This window comes from Calypte anna, chromosome 10, assembly GCF_003957555.1.
Source record: "Calypte anna isolate BGI_N300 chromosome 10, bCalAnn1_v1.p, whole genome shotgun sequence".
Lineage (NCBI taxonomy): Eukaryota > Metazoa > Chordata > Aves > Apodiformes > Trochilidae > Calypte > Calypte anna.
The window spans coordinates 18,506,331-18,524,698 of NC_044256.1; the positions used below are offsets into that span (position 1 = coordinate 18,506,331).

The window sequence follows — 18,368 nt, forward strand, 5'->3', positions numbered from 1 at the left end:
AAGAAATCCATTTACAATCTCTTGAAAAGTTTTTTGTAAGACCTTTCTTACTGGCAAGTATGAGCTGCTTCACAGAAACCTGTAAGGATTAAGTAATAGGTTGTTTTCTAAATTAATTAATAATGCCAGCTGGCATAACTAGATACCAAATTTTGAACAGAGGAAGCATTTGGGTAATAAATGCTTCTCATACATGTATGCCATTGCAGGGCTAAATCAAGAATACACACAACTGGAACACACAGGCTGAAGTCTTCAAAAAGCTTCAATAGTTTTTAATAATCGTCTCAGAACGTGGTTTCTGTGAATTGTAATAAGAATTAGAAAACTCAATGCTTTGAGAGTCTGGGCCTTAATAACAAGAAAGAAGATGCCAGTTGGGTAAAAAGGGGATGTCAGCTGTAATACTGGAAGGATAAAGACAGTGGAGGGAAGTGAAGGAACATTAAGCTGACCTAAGCCACCATCACTGCACTGAAATGCAGAGAATAGGTTCCAAATAGATCCCAGGAAAAAGGCTCCAGGGAAAGACAGGGATGGTACCTGAGGACTGCTCTCTAGCCAATTGCTCTCCCAGACTTAATAATTGCAGGATATAAACACCACAACTATGCTATCTCTTTCAAGGGGTTACATACTCCTGGATGTATTTCATTTAAATACTGAACATACAGTGTATCAATAAGCCTCCAGGACAGTGATTAAGGATGCTCATGTATCCAGAGGCACTGAGCTGTAGATGTGATCCAGTGAAGAATTCACCTGCTTATAGTTTGGCCAGAATTCTTTATGCAAATTTTTGGTCTTTTTTTGTTTTCTTTTCCCTTGATTTAGCATCACCTTGTCAATCACCAAGTCCATACTTGTCAAATTCACTTTTCTAGGAATTACTACAGTAATTCAAATACAGCTGCATTGCTATATAAATTACTTTCTCCAAGTATGTTCTAGTATGTTTGAAAAGGTAAGATTAGTAACTTTGGTTGCTCAGATTTATGGTAAGCAGCACGTTGAAATTCATGTGCTACTCAAACACATGTAGCAAGAATTACTGTATCTAAGGAATTACTTCTACAGCTCACCCTTTCCACTCCAATTACAGCACTGCTAATTCACTCAAATAATACTCCTGTGTGCTATTACTTATCTTAAGATGCAGGAGTCTAATACACAAAGTCTTCTGGCTGCAACACTAGAGACTTAACAATTAGTCCAGCTGATTTATTCAGATAGCTCTTTAATTAGTTTCCAATAGTCCAAACACTACAGGATTAAAAAGCAATGCCTTGTTGATCCTCAGAGCTGGAATCACTGGTTTAACAGTATGAAAATAAACCTCAACAATTTGTAACACTTGCACACAACACTACAACTGTTGCCTGATTACATTCTAGAAGAGTCTTAAGAGCGTCCCCTTTTATCCACCCAGAGAAAACAAGTTCAAAACAAAAGCCTTTGCTTTGCAAAACTGAGAAGCAACCAATCCCTTTGGTGCCTTCCCCCTCTGCATCAGCTCTTAGCTGACAGCTCCAGAAAACACTGGCATCACACTGGGCAATGTGCTTTGGTGAAAAACTCCTTTAGAGGAACCAATATTCTGTTGAAGATGACAAAGGGCTAGGTTGTCCCTTGAGGAGAGAAATAATTTAAAAGAAAAGTTGAGTTTTGCTGTATAATGGGTCTTCACCTAATTCTCCCAGCACCTCTAAGTGGTGGCAGCAGAAAGACACCCCCATTTGAGACATGATTTTCTTGGAGAAGATAAAGCTTATCAAGGAAGCCAAGTACTGAAGGAAAGTTTCCAGAAAGCATTAATTTCTGTTTCAGTTAAATCCCTACATGAAACAGCTTCAAATACCTGTAGAAACACCTTTACTCCAAGATCTGACAAACTCCACAAATTACACTTGGTGCTGAAGCTATCAAGCAAAGGATGAACACTGTGAATATTGAAATGAGCACACAGGATTTTGTTATTTGACAAAAAAAAAAAAAAAATTCTTCATCAGTTCATGCTTGTTTGCAAAACAGGCTTTGAAATCCTACCCATTTTTTTTTTATGTAGTTATTGCTTCTTTCAAAGTAGCCATGGACATTTGGAAACTCTTTGAAGCTCCACAGAAAATCTGTCAACTCTAGCACCAGGATGAGATGGGGTGGATTTCTGGACAACCACCACTGGCAACTGGAACTCCTGACATCATTTCAGGATATGTACATACAAATCTTCCCTGCAACCTATTTTTAAGGCAGCCAACATCTAGCAGTGCAATTATTTCTGAGGTTTTGTGTGCTACTTTTTGTGAACATTCCACAGTTTTTTCAAACTTTCCCCTGAAAGGACAATGCTGACTGACAAAACTCATTATCAGCAGTAGACTCCTTTTAAATGAACAACATTTAAAAAGATGGTGATTTGGAAAAGTTTAAATCCCTGAGATGTGAGGTCCAGGTCTATGCCTGCTGCTGAGCTAGAGATAGGTGTAGGCTGCCTGTTATCCATTCTGACACCTAACAATTGGCTTCTAACATTATTGCAGGATAAACCAGGTAGGTTAAAGAGTTGTACAAAGTACAAGAAGAATTTGCAGATTCATCTGGGCAATTCTTTAATGGAAAATACCAAGAAGTAAAATTTTAATGACCACTGTATTTAACTCCTACTGTCACTGAGAGACTGTGATAAATACTTGATACTGACTTCAAACACCATTCCAGACTGGATCTGGAAGAAACACAAACAATGCTTATCCTGCAATCATAAACCAAGGGAACACACCAAGGCTTCTTATTCCCAGCTTTACGAGAGTATCTTAGGTTTAGAGACTCTCAAAGTTGGTTTTTAGTCTTGTATTACAAGTCTGAAAACTTGATTGGAAAGCAGCCATAAAAACATGGAAATTCAGTTTGCAGAACCACAAGCATGGAACTACCTGGATTGAACTCTAATTGCAACCAAGCTCTACCAATAGTCAGTATCAGAAATACTCTTTATAAAAAAAACACATCCTTTACATAACTTCTAGTGCTGACTGCTTACCTTGTTAAAGGATTAACTTACTCAACAGATGCTGAGGGTAAACTCCTCAAAACTGCACAGACATAAATGGAGACTGCAGACATTTCAGGATAAGTACTCAGATAGAAAACTCTCCAGACTGCTGACCTGATTTGTTCTGTGTCTTGTTTTTAAGTAATGTAAGAAAAGTTGTTAGATATCAATATCCAGAGGTAAGACACATCAACCTCCCAGTAACAACTGACCTACTTCCCAAGTTCTAATTTAACACTGGTAATAGGTTCTGCACCCAAGTTAATTTGATTTAGCAAATGAAATAAGAGCTCTGCCTGAAGATTTTAGATAGGAAAAACTCAAGCCACAAAAAAGAACAGACTAAAACCAAAACAACACCCAGCCATGTACTCACCAATGGATTAAAATACAAATGCTTCTGTAAGGCATTTTCTTTCTGCTAGACTGTTTGAACATAGCCATAGGAGCACTAGCTACCTTCAGTGCCCACACATTTTGTGTGCAGTAAAAAAACATGTTGTGTGCAGTAAAAAAAAAATAGAGTCACATCAGTTTTCCTCCACCTCAGGTCCTACAGTTCATAAACAGTAAAATATCAGCACATTGAGGTATTTAGTTGCCAGATACTAACCACATTTACCCATTTTGACCACTAAAACATTCTGAGAATTAAAACAATGGCTTTCTGAGACATGAAACATGTGGGAATGATCACCAGTAAGAACCAAATGGGAACATGATCAACTTCATGCCCGTAAGAATTAAAGTTGGATTGCAGTTGGATTTGCTGTATTCCAAAAAATCAAGTTATGGCTCCTGCACTTCTTGCTAAATTCTACACTGTTCTGACATCTCTAAACATTTACTTGAAAAGTTTATAGTTGTAGTAATCACTGAAAAACAAGATGACTAGCACTTAAAACCATGATTATTTCCCCATTCTACCTTTCCCACCCTGCTTATCAGTGTCTGAGAAATATTGTTGTAATTTAGATAGTTCCAACTGGCAAAGCATAGACCAAGAAATGCTGAATGCTATGGTTCAGTGAAAACAATGAAGTTACTCACTTAAAATAAACTAGTTAGCAAAGGCTAGATTAGAAAAGAAATGAGAATAGTGGAAAAGATTTCACTGAAATGGTAAGTACCTACCCACGTCTAAAACTGTGATGTTGAGAAACTCTTGCTCAACTGCCTTGCCAAAGGCACTTCCCTTGTTTGAACTGAAAAGTTCTCAAGTTGTCTAGAGCTGCATCTTTGAACATGCCCAGGGGTGTTTTAGTCCTTACAGAAATCAGCAGCTCAGCATCTAGAGCATAACCAAGTTCACACTATAAAGAGAACCAAGGCATTCTTCTGCCCTGCACAGCTCACAAGTTAAGATTTTAACTCAAGTTACTCCAAGCACAGATAGGAAAGTGTCCATTCGTTGACATCCTCACCCACTCAGAAAAAGTTCTCAGGGAAAAAAACCTGAAGCACAATAAATGCACAAAATGCCAGTGAAAGGGAACATTTTTTCCTACAGAACTGCCAAATGACCACTCCTGGAAGAGTAAGAGTGAGGTTCAAACCTTCCTATCTGAGAATTCCTACCACTCAGTGTCTCTGCAGAGCAGTCATTTCTAGCTATATTATCCCATAAGCTTCACCTTGTTTTCTTCTGCTCCAAATAGAGTTCATGAGTACAGAGGCTCAAGATTAAAAGACAACCACGGAGATTTTGGGGGTCAGAATCACCTGCCTTAGAGACTGCTTCCCTTTCACTATCTATTTTAATATAAAACTAAATAAGTGATTAAAAAAAAGACAGCACTTACTTGGTTCTCAATCAGAATAGAGCACTTACCTTCAAGAGAGGATCCTAGGAGGAAAACTGCTTACAGATCTGATGAGATCTGAGATTTTTTTTTCCAGCAGTCCCTGTTGTCAGTGCTTTCCCATTGCCTAACTTCTGTGAGATCATTACAAGCTGCACATTAAGCATACCTACATTAGGTGGCTTCCTGCTTGGTTTGGGATCCTGCTCTCAACCAGCTCTTCATAGGCAAAGTCTTAGACACTCCTCTGATTATTCAAATTAGATCTAATAGAAGATGTAAGTGTAAGAGCTTAAATTCAATATCTATCTCTGTCTTGTAGAAGCTTAGTTTCTAATTGACTATTTCTGATTTAACACATTTATTAAATATATATTCTATATTTATAGAAAATCAAAATATACAATGGATGTGAGGAATTCTGTTGGAATTTTCCTCCTGCATTACCTAAGCTTGATTTTAGATACAGTGCTCCACTAAACTGTTCTACAGATAGGCAATATAAGCATTAGTCCCACATCTTCCTTTCCTTTCATTTAAAGGAATATGCCAGAAAATATTAAGAAAAGTCAGTTTTCAGAGAAATGATGACACTTCTGAGTAGATCCAGCAAAAAGTTAAAAAAAGAACATCCTAGACATCAGTTAAGCACTTCAGCCAAAAAAAAAAAAGCATGGCATGAATTATTTTGATTGTGGTAGAGCACATCTGAATGTCCACTTAGAGGAAACCACTGATGCAGAACACACAGTACAAACACCAAAACTGTCCACAACTAAAACATTTTATTTAGCTCAATCTCTATGTAGTCCAGTGTTGCATTAACACTGCATTGTAGTCCATAAATCTCTACCAATCTGGAAATTATTTGACATACAGAATGACCTCAAATATAATTGACAATAAGGTAGCAAATATTGTTTCACATTAGTCATTATTATCAAATTTTGAACACCTAACAATTAACCCTTATATACCAAACAGTGACACACATATCATGAATAAGCCCAAGACCATAAGGTAATGGATTCTATCACTGAATGCAACTGAAGATTTTTTTAAGGTGTCAACCAATGTGTTCATCCTGTTTCAGCTTAAATACACTGACAGGTGTAAGAGGCATGAGCTTTAGAAGTCATTAATCTCACCAAAATGTTCTCTAGTATACCAGTTAAAAAAACCCTAAACCACTGGAACACTTCTTTGGCTTACTGGGAATTCATGTTCTTACTGCTCTCCTCAACTTGGCTCAGTAGTTTTAACAATGCAGATGGATTATATGGGAAAAGATTTCTTCTCTGCAACCTAGAAATAGCTTTTTGCAGTTCTTCCAAACATTTTGTCGATTTGTAAAGCATTACTTTGGGGGGAATCATGTTATCTGAAGAGGCCATGCAAGTCAAACAGGATGAGGTACTGAATCCCTTTTGTTTCAGAGGCAACACTTCAGATTTGAGTGTGTTCTTATTATCATCTGTGTAGCTGCAACCAGTTTCCCCAAACCTTGTCTCACCCTCATTATTTAAAGGCACCTGCTTTGTGTTTCCCAAGCACTCCTTCCCATCTGATTCTAATTCAGAGTCTTCTGAGCTGTCATAATTAACAAGGCTTTGAAGAGAACCCAGCAGAGCTGTACTATCAGTGCATATCAATGAGTTAGACTGGTTAGACTCTGCAGCTTCATTATCACCTTGCTCTCTTGTAAACACTAAATAATTCTGAGGAGCAGCCAAAGATTCCTGAGTCTGTGGTTCTTGTTCACAAGCATTTTGCAAACTCTCACCAGTCACACGGCTTTGTTTTTCTTGATGTGCTGGCTTGATAGAAGAAATTGCTTGGAAAGTCCCATGCTTGGTATCAAAATGGTTACAGACATCTACAAACTGATGCCAGTCTTTTCTAAGAAGCTTTAAGTACCTTACCAAGTACTCCAGAAAGCAAGTTTCTGAAGAAATCAAAAAATCTAGAAGCACTGTGGAATCAAATGCAATTTTTTCTAGGAAAAATAAAAAGATACAGTGAGGATTATATCCACCTGCATGTGTAAGGTTGTTCCAGGTTTCCTCCTCTTTTTGGCTGAAGTTACCAGCAGCATCATCATCCCATAACCTGAAAAGCAAGCCATGAAATGGATTAAATTCAATGGAAGTCTACAGTTGTTTGTTTGGTTTCTTTTTAAAAAAACTATGAAAGAAGTTTTTCTCTCAGAATGAGGAGGAATGAAGGCAGGTGAGGCTCTGAGATCTGACAGTTCAGAAAGCCAAAGCACCTAAAGCAGGCCTTCTTAAATAGCATTCCTCCTCAGAAAACATTCTGGAATAACCAAAATTACTTACATTACACAATGTGTTCATGTTTTTTTTAAACCTAAACATAGATTAACTTTCAGGACGCTAAGCACTGGGAAAAAGAGTATCTGACTTTTATTTACAGGTCTAAAAAGACCTGTGTGTATCTAGGATATTACTAGCTATACCTTCCCATTTGAAGTTTGAGGGATCTTTTTATAAGTTAGGATTTCTCATATGGTAATTTAAACAACAATAAAGCTATAAATGCCCAGGAAAATTAATGAAGAACACATTTCAGTTGTTTGCAGGAACAGTTCTTTACCAACTAGCTAGCATGAACGTGGCTTCAGTCCTTAGAGGGCTCTTTTGACCTGAATTGCTGAAGCTTAATTATAATACCCCCTTCTTATCAGACTCTCAACATTAAAAGAAAACAGCCTTGTCTTTTATCTGTAATTAACCACTATTTTAGACTGTTAAGTCAATTATTCTGAATTACAGGATATGATAGTGTGTGTAATAGGAAACTGTTGCACAACTCCTTCACTTTAATACAAAAAAACCACTTAAACAAAAATCAAATAAATTGTTAGCAAAATTAACTGCTCTTACACCATGTATCATTGCATTATCCTGAGGTTTGTTTTTATGTTATTAAAAATGTTTTTCTTTATACAAACGTAATCAATGGAAATGTTATGTAAATGACAATAATCTCACTAAATTACATTTCTTCTTTGTTCTGTCAAATAAAATATACACTAACCTATCAATTTTTAAATAAATTATTAGTAAAGCTTTAGCAGCTTCCCACATGTCATCATCTTGCTCTATGAAAATCAAGGAGAGCCATTCACAGGGATGTACAACGGGGTGAGACTGTGGGGAAGACTCCAGATGACTTCTCCAGAACACCAACAGCTGGGACATGGAACTCTGAAAGTCTCCTGAAAAAAACAATTGGGCATGAATTCTGCTGTACATTTCTTGTTACTAAACAACATGCATTTTTTATTTGTTAATATAAGAGTACAGAAGTTTTTAATGCATTTATCTTTCTAGCTCAACTAATATAGCATCAAATTATAGATTAGTTCCTGCTTGTTGGTACCAAAGAAATCAAGAAATGGTTTGCAGAAAACCATAAGCAGTTATCTAACCTCACAGTCAACATGAGTGGCTACTCTATTAAAATCTAAACATGTCTGTGTTTAGATGCCAATATTAAGAGTTATAAGTGACCTGCAGAAAATTCATTTCTTTATTAGGTACAGAACTTCCCCCTCACAAGAGATCAATTTAAGGACAATTCTGTCCCCTAACAGCATTCTTCATTTCCTTGGAGCTCAAGGAAGAATAAAGTGGCTTAGAAAGTTTTGGGTACAGCAAGGTGAAAGCTCTCACACCTCAGTTTGCAAACTAATGCACTGGATTACACATCCAAAAATTTGCATGTATCAGGAAACTTACACAAATGTGACTACACCTACACAGCTTGGACTTACACTTCCCTTCAGCTCCCCAGTTAAGCAGCTTCATTGGCTCACTACAAACTAAAGAAAGGGGAATTGTAATCAAGTTGATGTAATCAAATCAAGTTCTTACCATCTGAAATAATTATGCAATTGTCATGCTTTGATAGGATGGAAGCTAAACACCCCCAAAGTGATAGTTACATGAAGTCCTTGATAGTTATGTAAAGTCCTTGAAAGTCATATCTTGAAAGTCATATTGGAGTCCCTTTCTCTGGAGATATTCAAAACCTGCCTGGATGCAGTTCTGTTGAACTAGATGATGTCTGGAGGTCCTTTCCACACAGATAATTCTGTGATAGACATTTGGGGTAAAGGTACCTTCATGAGGTGGTCTAAAATCCTTGCAGGAAGGATTCATGTAAGCAGTGTTCTTCCTGCAAATACTCTAAGCACTAGGCTGCTGGATGTGAAAAGCACTTCAAAATGTATGCCATTTTTGTGCAGTGACTTACTCATCAAAATAACTTTGCATTCATATGACAGCCTCTCTTAAGTCAAGAGACATATATTCAATCCTAATGACATAATACAGTAGTAGATACTATGCAGTAGGGTACTAGGTACCAGTTTTTCACGTTAACTCCTCATATTCAGTGTTTAGAGAACAGGAAAAATGACCCCAAAGCTATTCTCCTTAGAACTCCAATGCTGCTAGAAGTACACTATGGCTTGAAGAGCATGGCTGAATCATTCATATAAACAGTGATTATTTCCTTTGAAAGATTTCCTGCAACATAGGAATCAATTTTACTTACCTAACCATCTCTTTATGTGGCTTTCCTTAACATTTGACTTTAAAATTTGCTTTTCCCTTTTGCAAATAATAGGATCAGCAAATTGTCTTTGTTATTAATAGTTAACTATTCAGACTGAAATTCCTCCCTAGAAATCAAAGCTATCTGGAGATTACTCTCAAAATTGAAATGAATTAAAAGTTAAGCCACTTTAATTCACATTAATAAAAAAATTTAAGATCAACCAGCTTCCTGGAAAGAAGTTTAAATATTAAAGCACTTTGATGCTTGTTTTAACCACTTTATTTAATGTCACTAAAATAGCAGCACCAGTCCTTTCAAGTTGAAATTCCTCTTGACAGCTGAGGTATTTGAATCTAATTAAAGAACACATTTTTGTGTCATGAATCTAGAAAAGAAAGGAGATGGGGTTTTATTCCAGAAAGAATTTTCACAGGGACTTCTGAAATAGATGTAACCTATTATTTTTTCTGTTCACTTGTGTGAGGGTCTGTCTTACAGAAGTCCACAGCTCAGTCAGATGAATTAAAAATTGATATTATGCTTGCAACAAAATGTAGAATTATAAAAAGTCATAACATTTACTTGTAGGACTTGTATTAAAATGCCTCAATACCACAGAATGGTTTGAGTTGGGAAGGACCTTAAAGATCATCTAGTCCCAACTCCTACTACAGGGACACCTCCCACCCTCAGAGGGAATTTCTTGAAAATACCTAACCTAAATCTACCCTCTTTCACTTGAAAGCCATTCCCCCTTACCCCATTGCTACATGTCCTTACAGAAAGTCCCTCCACAGCTTTCCTGGAGCCCCTTCAGGCACTGGAAGGTGCTCTATGGTCTCCCTGGAGCCTTCCCTTCTCCAGGCTGAACAAACCAAATTCAGCCTGACTCCTCCACAGGACAGTTTCTCCAGTCTTCTGATCATCTCCATGGCTTCCTCTGGACTTGCTCCAAGACCTCCATGTCCTTCTGGTGTTGAAGACTCCAGAACTGGACAGATTACTCCATGTGAGGTCTCATGAGAGCAGAGTAGAGGGGGAGAACCACCTCCCTCAACCTGCTGGCCATGCTTCTTTTGATGCAGCCCAAGATATGGTTGGCTTTTTGAGCTGCAAGTTCAGACTGCCAGCTCATGTTGAGCTTCTCATCAACCCTGGCCCCTCATCAACCCATTCTCCACCCAGTTTGTATTTATGCTTGAGACTGCCCCAACCCAGGTGCAGGACCTTGCACTTGGGTCTTGCTGAACTTCACAGAATCAGAGGACACACATTATGTGGCTCTCAAAGGCAAGTGGGAGGATGTGGTTCCCAGAGTGTCTCAGGCAGAAAGCCTCACCCCACCTCCTCATTATAGTACAGAGGACTGCTGTCTACCAGTGTGACACAGCAACGTGTCCTCTCCCACCAGGCATGCAAGTCACACAGCATTCCCTTGCCATCCCACTGCCTGCCCTGTGCCACAGCTCCAGCACAAGAGCCAGATCTGCTCTTCCACTAATCCCCTTCATCTGCTCAGCAGAACAAACATACTCAAGTGAGCAGGTATGCCTGACAAGTGAGAAGTATGCCTGACACCTACTAGTTCAAAGGACTAGACCTGAAAGTCAAGGTGAAGAACACAACTCCCATAATTTTCCTGTCTCTTACTTTTTAGCTTTGTTATTTCTATTGTTTCTCCTACTGCTGGTTTTGCTCTCTTACATGGCAGTTATGTCCAGTACCTTCAAACAAGATAAGCACATAATGGTACTTAGAGTTCTATCTCAGATAGATAACAGGATAAATAACTAGATAACAGGAGAGCATCACCTGCAGCTCCTTTTAGTTCCCCAATTTGAACAGAGCAATCATTGTGCTGTGGGCTCACTGTTTTTCCAATTGGAGCTGAGCCTTGTGTTCCCAAGCTGGCTCAACTATTTCTACTACTAACACATGCTCTTAACAGGAAAAGTTTTCTATCCCAAATGCAGCTGTTTCACACACCCCATCTCACAGGGCTGAGGAGAGGATAAAATGCAAGGAGACAAGTAATTAGGGAGGACACAGGGAAAGGAGACTTCTTGGGTGGGTCTGGTCTTTCCTCCTTTCCACCACCACTCCTTCAGCTGAATTCTATTTGCAGTCTTAATGAGCTGTGACTGCAAAATCTGAAAGATTTAAAACTCCTGCTGCTTAATGGACAAAACAAAACTTTTACCTTTGATTTCAGCTTCTGGAGCAGAGCTCTGAAACTTGAATTCCAGCGCTTTGAGCACAACCAGACTCAAGGCTCTGAGAACAGTTTGGTCAGAACCAGCCTGAGAATCACCTCCAGGAGGAGCTTCACCACCCCCGAAGCTGCTGGCTTTTTTGCTGAGTGGGATCTGATGAAGCCAGGTCAAAGTCATCACCTGCAGAACAGCATCACTCAGCACAAGCAGATCCTCACATAAAGCTGGATTTTGTAAGACAAGTGCTCCACTTTTGCCATCTTCTCTAACCTTGTGGAGGACACATTTTTTAAGGAGCATGATTAATTTCTTCTTGATTAAATAGTGAATTGATGAGCTAATGAGGTTCAGGACATAAGAAATTTTCAAAAATAATATTCTCTGGCATCTAAGTGGTAGCTCGAATTCAATTCTGGAAGCTAAAAGTTCTTCAAGCAGGTCTATAAAACCAATCAAATTGTTTGCAGCTTCAGAATAAGGCAAAATATAGTGGTGACTGTCAAAATGATGGCACAGAATGGAATTATAAAATCCTTCAAGCACAGCATCAAGAGGAGCCAGCAACTTCTTCAAAATACCTATAAGAAGAAGAAAGTTACAGAGCTGGTGTGTAACACAGTCTGCTAAACCACCAAACAAGAAGAAAACAGGTGATTGTGACCATTCTCAGTTTTAAAGCATGTTTAAACCATGACATTTTTAACAGCACTTTGTCAACCTCATTATAATGAAGAAAACTGCTGTTCTTTAGAGAAGCTGCTCTAGAGGAGATTACAAGAAACATTCCTCCCCCTAGTGGGTACTCGTGTATCGATACCATCACAACATTTTTTTCCAGTACCTGCTTTGGGTAAAACTTTATCTTTCAGTATGTCCTTGATGATAGTTGTAAGAGTCCACAGACATTCTGCTACCCGGGCATTCACAGGGAATCCTGAAAGAGTCTTCAAGCTAAAGGTGAGCCAGGTGACATTTAATGCATTCTAAGAAAGTAAGTTCAAAAAACAATCAATATACTTTACAACTGCTATGCAAATTAAATCATAATACAATGATTCCAATTGTACATTAAAAAGGTTCATATTTAGGCAGAGAAAAAACACAGGTAGAAGCAATTAATTTGTTCAGTGTCTTAAAGTAATGGACCTCTATTTGCAAAAATGGAGTTACAAATGAATGCAAAAGAAATTCTGTATTCACTAATGTTTTTTTCAGCTGTGACAAGTTATGCCATACTCACCTCCTCCTTCAGCTGGAAATACACAAGAGATGCTAAACTTTTAGAAGCCATATGAGATAACAGCTGATCACAACCACCAAGCAGGGAAATCTGCAGACATACAGAAAGAAAAAAGTATCTATGGCAGTTTTGTTTATTTTTTTTTTCCTCCTTTCACATAACTTTTCCAGAAGTTTATCAAAGCTTACCAATTTTGAGTCAATTTTTGCCTCCTTCAGGAGCAGGACAAAGATTTCACAGTACTTCTGCCTGGTATTGAATTCAATTTCCTGGGACTCTGCTTTAGCAACCATCATCTTGATCAAGGTTAACTGAAGCAGCATCACTTCTCGTGGACAGAACGAGGAGCTAATGTTTGCAAAGCTGTTTGAGATATCAGCTGGTGTAGGGTCAGCCACTTCTGCCATATCAGTGTCCTGAGGGCTACTAAGAGCACCACTGGTAGATGGCAGATGCATTGGATGGCAGGTTCCACTTCCTTCTAGTGGCTGCTGAACACAGAGATTAAGTAAAGAGGCATAATAGTGGCTTTCTTTTGCTAGTGGGATCCCTCCCAGCACGTCCTTATAAAGCTGCTGCAGAAGAGACATCTTCCTTATGAGAACACCCAATATTCCAGAAAATGCTGTGTGTCCTCACTGGTTATCCATGGTCACAGCAAATCAGCTTCAAAGTTATTTTATCCACTAAGAGAAAGCAAAGCACTATTAGGCATTTCTTTTCTAAGAAAGTTGTCTAGAAACAAATATTCTGCTATTACTGAACTTAGATAAGCAGACAGATACAAAAGAACACCACATTTTAAAGTTAATACTACCATTATTAAACTTATTTTGAAAATATCAATTCAAGGTTCAAAACCAGCAAGTGACAGTTGCACAGAACTGTCCAAGTGAGACACTAATATGGTGAGAATTATCATGCCTCTGAGTCTGCATTTCCAGCATGATAACACTGACACCAACATGAACTTGCTGAACTAGCAAACCCAAGATGACCATTACCAGGGGGGGCTATTTCTGAGACAAGAACTTCAATCAAATCTTTCTCCACACTGCTAATAGTACTAAGATCTTGTTCCTTTTGTGAGAGATTCCTCCAAAACCAGGCAAAAAGTTACAACTGCAAACTTTCATCTGAACTGGCAATGTTTACTGCTTCACCAAGGATGGATGTAGCAACACCTCAGAAAAAAAAAAAATTAAAAAAATCAGGAAACCAAAGAATCATAGAATCATAGAACTGGCTGGGTTGGAAGGGACCTCAGAGATTATCAAGTCCAACCCTTGAACCACCGTTGCGGTTGCACTGAGTGCCACATCCAGTCTCTTTTTAAATATCTCCAGACACGGAGAATCCACTACTTCCCTGGGCAGCCCATTCCAATGTCTGAGCACCCTCTCCGTAAAGAAACTCTTTCTAATATCTAATCTAAACTTCCCCTGACACAACTTAAGACCGTGCCCTCTTGTCTTGTTGAAAGTCGTCTGGCAAAAGAGCCCAACCCCCCCCTGGCTCCAACCTCCTTTCAGGGAGTTGTAGAGAGCGATGAGGTCTCCCCTGAGCCTCCTCTTCTCCAGGCTGAACAGCCCCAGCTCCCTCAGCCTCTCTTCATAGGGTCTGTGCTCGAGTCCCTTCACCAGCCTGGTTGCCTCCTTTGGACCTGCTCCAGGACCTCGATCTCCTTCCTGAGCTTTGTGGCCCAGAACTGGACACAGGACTCAAACTGTGGCCTCACCAGGGCTGAGTACAGGGGCAGAATCCCTTCCCTGGACCTGCTGGCCACGCGGTTCCTGATCCAGCCCAGGATGCCATTGGCCTTCTTGGCCACCTGGGCACACTGCTGGCTCATGTTCAGCTTCCTGTCAATCCAGACTCCCAGGTCCCTTTCTGCCTGGCTGCTCTCAGCCACTCTGTGCCCAGCCTGGAGCTCCCCATGGGGTTGTTATGGCCAAAGTGCAGGACCTGGCACTTGGCTGTGTTGAACCTCATCCTGCTGGAATCATCCCAACTCTCCAGTCTGTCCAGGTCCCTCTGCAGAGCCCTCCTGCCTTCCAGCTGATCCACACTCCCCCCCAGCTTAGTGTCATCTGTGAATTTGCTGATGATGGACTCAATCCCCTCATCTAAATCATCAATGAAGATATTGAACAGCACTGGGCCCAACATTGATCCCTGGGGGACACCACAGCCGCCATTTTGATGCAGCCCGATTCAGCACCACTCTCTGGGCCCGGCCCTCCAGCCAGTTCCTAACCCAGCACAGGGTGCTCCTGAAAGGACAAGTCCTTACTGCTGGTTGGTGCACACAGGCTCAAGGCAATTAGTGTCAATATCCAGGAGGGGAGAAGTGGGTTCTTCATTTAAAAGGGAAGACCAAAGAATTCCTGTATGACTACATGTGCACAGCTCCTATTCTGAGCACCTACATCCTGAAACTCAGAACAGGTTTTCAGATAATGCAAAGGACCACCAGTGCCACGTGGCTGATCTCAAGGGCCCAGAGATTAAGTTTAAACTAAAAAATAAAAACAACCTAAAAAACAAAGTGCAAAACTTATTAAGAGCTAGTAAAAATAAATACTTAACCATACTCAGGAAAGTTATACACAAAAATACCTTTATCACCACATCAATGGAACGTATCTTTCCATCACAACACTGGAACATTCACTGTAACTTAAAAAGAGGAGCTTGTAAGAATTCAAACCTCTTCAACATGTGAGCACCTAAGCACCCACAATTTTCTTACCATTTTTCTAACCAATTACCAATTTTCTAACTTGCTAGACAGATACCTTACCTCCCCAGGAAATAAAAAGGATACACTTAAGAACAAAAGGGTTTCTTTCTCACTATATTAAAAGTGAGGCTTATCTGTAACATTTATCTTTTTAGGACAGTTTTAACATGCTCTCTAACCAGAACTATTACATAAAGAAAACCCAGAGTTATTATCTATTGTTAAGTTAGAAAAAAACTTAAGTCCTGCTCCTAAGAATTTCCTTGGTGCAGGCTTTTTGGATCCCCATCTTTCAGTCTGGCATAATCAACCACATAGATTCCTGAAGCCATCTGTCTGCAGTCTGCTTTTATTTGTTACCTTTCCCCTTTCTTCCCAATGGAAGAAAAGAGCTCAGTCTCCCAGCTGAGAAGACATTCTAAAGATTTCTACATCCATGTATCAGTGACACTTGGCATTATTAGAAAACAAAAGTTAAAAAATTCAGCCTGTGAGGCTTTTTTGGTTTAGCTTATCATCAAGTTTATAAAACAACATCAAACTCTGAGAATGAGGCCTTCATTCTTACAGTTTGAGCTACAAACTGCAGGTGAAGTATGCACTGACCAAATGGCTTCCCAAAGGATTGGGGTGAACCAAGTCATCCTACCCAAATTCCTCACTTCTTCCACCAGTATTTCCTTCAGAAGAGAACCTGAAATTAGGGTAAGAAGCTTCCTGCAGGGGGTGATCTACAGCTCAATGCTCAGCAGCAGCTGACCTGACAGCTTCAAAATGTCACAGGATGTTCCTCACCTAACCCCCACCTGATAGGAGACAGGAACCCTTCCTTCATCCTTTCCCATCTTCCATGTTTCAGATGCTAAGAATAAATCTGATCCTTCAGACACGAAATTCATCCTTTGTTTATAGAATCTATCTGAAATTCTATTTGAGGTGGAAATTTATGACCTGAAACCTCATAAAATTTCTTCAGAAACCACTCTGAATATTTCATATAGGTATTGTTCCCATCCCTGAGTTATTTCTTCCTGAATTAATACCTAAAAAAGTAAAATTATCTCAACACATTTATTTCTGTGTTCAAGAATAACTTGAATTATCATCCTACATGGTAACTAAACAGATCTCTCATGCACAACTTTATAGGATGCAGCAAGGTTGTTAAGGCAGAGGAGATTCAGAAGTCCTCTAGGACATGCAGCAGACTTTACCTTCAGCACATGAGATTGGTTGTGCTCCCCCTTATCCTCCCATAATATTAATTTATCATTTATATTATAGCATTAACTTGTAGAAGAGCTGAACAACAGCAGCTGCAAGATATGGCTCACTCACACGTGGTAACTGTGAGCACAAGCCATTAAAGAAAATTAAATATGAGAGGCTTTATTTTGAAGAAATTTACTTCAAAGGGGGAGGAAATGTCAGACAATGACTAAATTTGGTTCAGACATAGTATGAGAGCACAGTGAAAAGCTCAAAGCTGAAGAGTAAAGAAAAGCAATCATATTCATACACATGAAATGACAAACTCCAACCCTTAATTGTATTATTTATTCGAGTTATTCATGACAGCATCAAAAAAACAATTAAGGTAACACCTCACAGTGCCAGGCTCCTGCATAAACAATAGCAAACAGGTCTAACAACTTTCTATATAGGATGATCAGGGGGGAAAAAAAGAGGAAAACAATGCAAGAAAACCACAAACAAATCAATAGAGTTATTTTAATGATTAATTAGACTTTTATCAACAAAACTGAAGTCATGTGGAGCTGCAAACAAAATGAGAATCATGATGGAAAAGGAAACAAAGAACTGGAGGTGAAAACTCAGATGGCAGCTGAAGGCTCTAAGGTTTAAGGGCCATCATAAACCAAGAAAGTGAAGTGGTTGCAAACGACTTCAGAATATTCCAAATCAGATTATAAACCATGTGCATTTCTGCAAGGTGGGACTTTTAATTTAGCACAGTTGCTGAAAGCACTGATTCGACTGCACTAACACCATTGATACCACATTTTAAAGAACACAAAGGGCTTACAATGACACACAGCTACTCAGAGATATTAATGAAGAGGTATGATTAGAGAAAGCTATTGTCAAGTCCCTTTATTAGTCTTTCCCTGATCTGTGTACACTGTTACATGTTAATTGGATGAGTAGCAACTCATCAACTATCAAACCATCAACCCTCTCTCCCACAATTTTCATTAAAAATTAAATGAGATAAAGAAAAATGAAACCACTGTGAGTTTTGGGTGTGCACCTGAAGGTTCTGAATCTCCTTCCAATGCAATGGTTGACTCATATAAGGAATAATATTACTCTGGACTACTTGTACCTGCAATGACTTCATAGGCTCATCTCTCAAGAAAATAAATGCTTCCAATCCGTGGTGAAATACCATAAACCCCTTTAAAATAATGTCATTTCCTCACACATGTTGCAAATAAGCTCAGCAGTGAGCTGCCTGATCCCTGACTGTTAATTTGGACACCTAAGCACACCAGATGCCTCATCTGCTCTTCTGCAAGCTTCTTTAGATGCTAGAGATGGGACTAGACCCCATCAGACCTCACTGCTTCCTTACTGTCTGTATCTCACCCCTGAGTTCCAGCAATCCCATCACCCAGTTACTGGTAGGAAGACCTCACTAAAAGCCACAGCAAGGAGAGCCCACACCACCCTCCCTGCCTGCAGCCCCTCTCCCCCTTACCCACCTCCAGAA

At 39.3% G+C, this 18,368-nt stretch overlaps 2 protein-coding genes across 2 annotated transcripts in view; both read right to left on the reverse strand.

The window, feature by feature from the left end:
* Positions 1-6,911, reverse strand: part of CERS3 (ceramide synthase 3) — a 47,814-nt gene extending 40,903 nt beyond the window's left edge. Inside the window, exon 1 of the mRNA XM_030456657.1 lies at positions 6,890-6,911. The gene's annotated coding sequence lies outside the window, so the exon portion shown is untranslated. The remainder of the gene's footprint in view (positions 1-6,889) is intronic.
* Positions 5,622-18,314, reverse strand: LINS1 (lines homolog 1). Its single transcript, XM_008491715.2, has 8 exons — positions 17,982-18,314; positions 15,511-15,570; positions 13,080-13,577; positions 12,892-12,981; positions 12,493-12,634; positions 11,639-12,229; positions 7,912-8,092; positions 5,622-6,963 (listed from the first exon to the last, which is right to left on the reverse strand). Exons 3-8 carry the CDS (start codon positions 13,479-13,481, stop codon positions 6,063-6,065), a joined length of 2,307 nt encoding a protein of 768 aa, XP_008489937.2. The 5' UTR covers positions 13,482-13,577; positions 15,511-15,570; positions 17,982-18,314; the 3' UTR covers positions 5,622-6,062.
* Between the last annotated feature and the right edge of the window lie 54 nt (positions 18,315-18,368).

Coding starts and splice junctions, on each gene's coding strand:
- LINS1 (XM_008491715.2), bottom strand. CDS start 13,481: ATGTCTCTTCTGCAGCAGCTTTATAAGGACGTGCTGGGAGGGATCCCA. Junction 12,982..13,079: donor CAAAAATTGACTCAAAATTG/GTAAGCTTTGAT, acceptor GTATGTCTGCAG/ATTTCCCTGCTTGGTGGTTG. Junction 8,093..11,638: donor TCCAGAAGCTGAAATCAAAG/GTAAAAGTTTTG, acceptor TGTTTTTTTCAG/GAGACTTTCAGAGTTCCATG.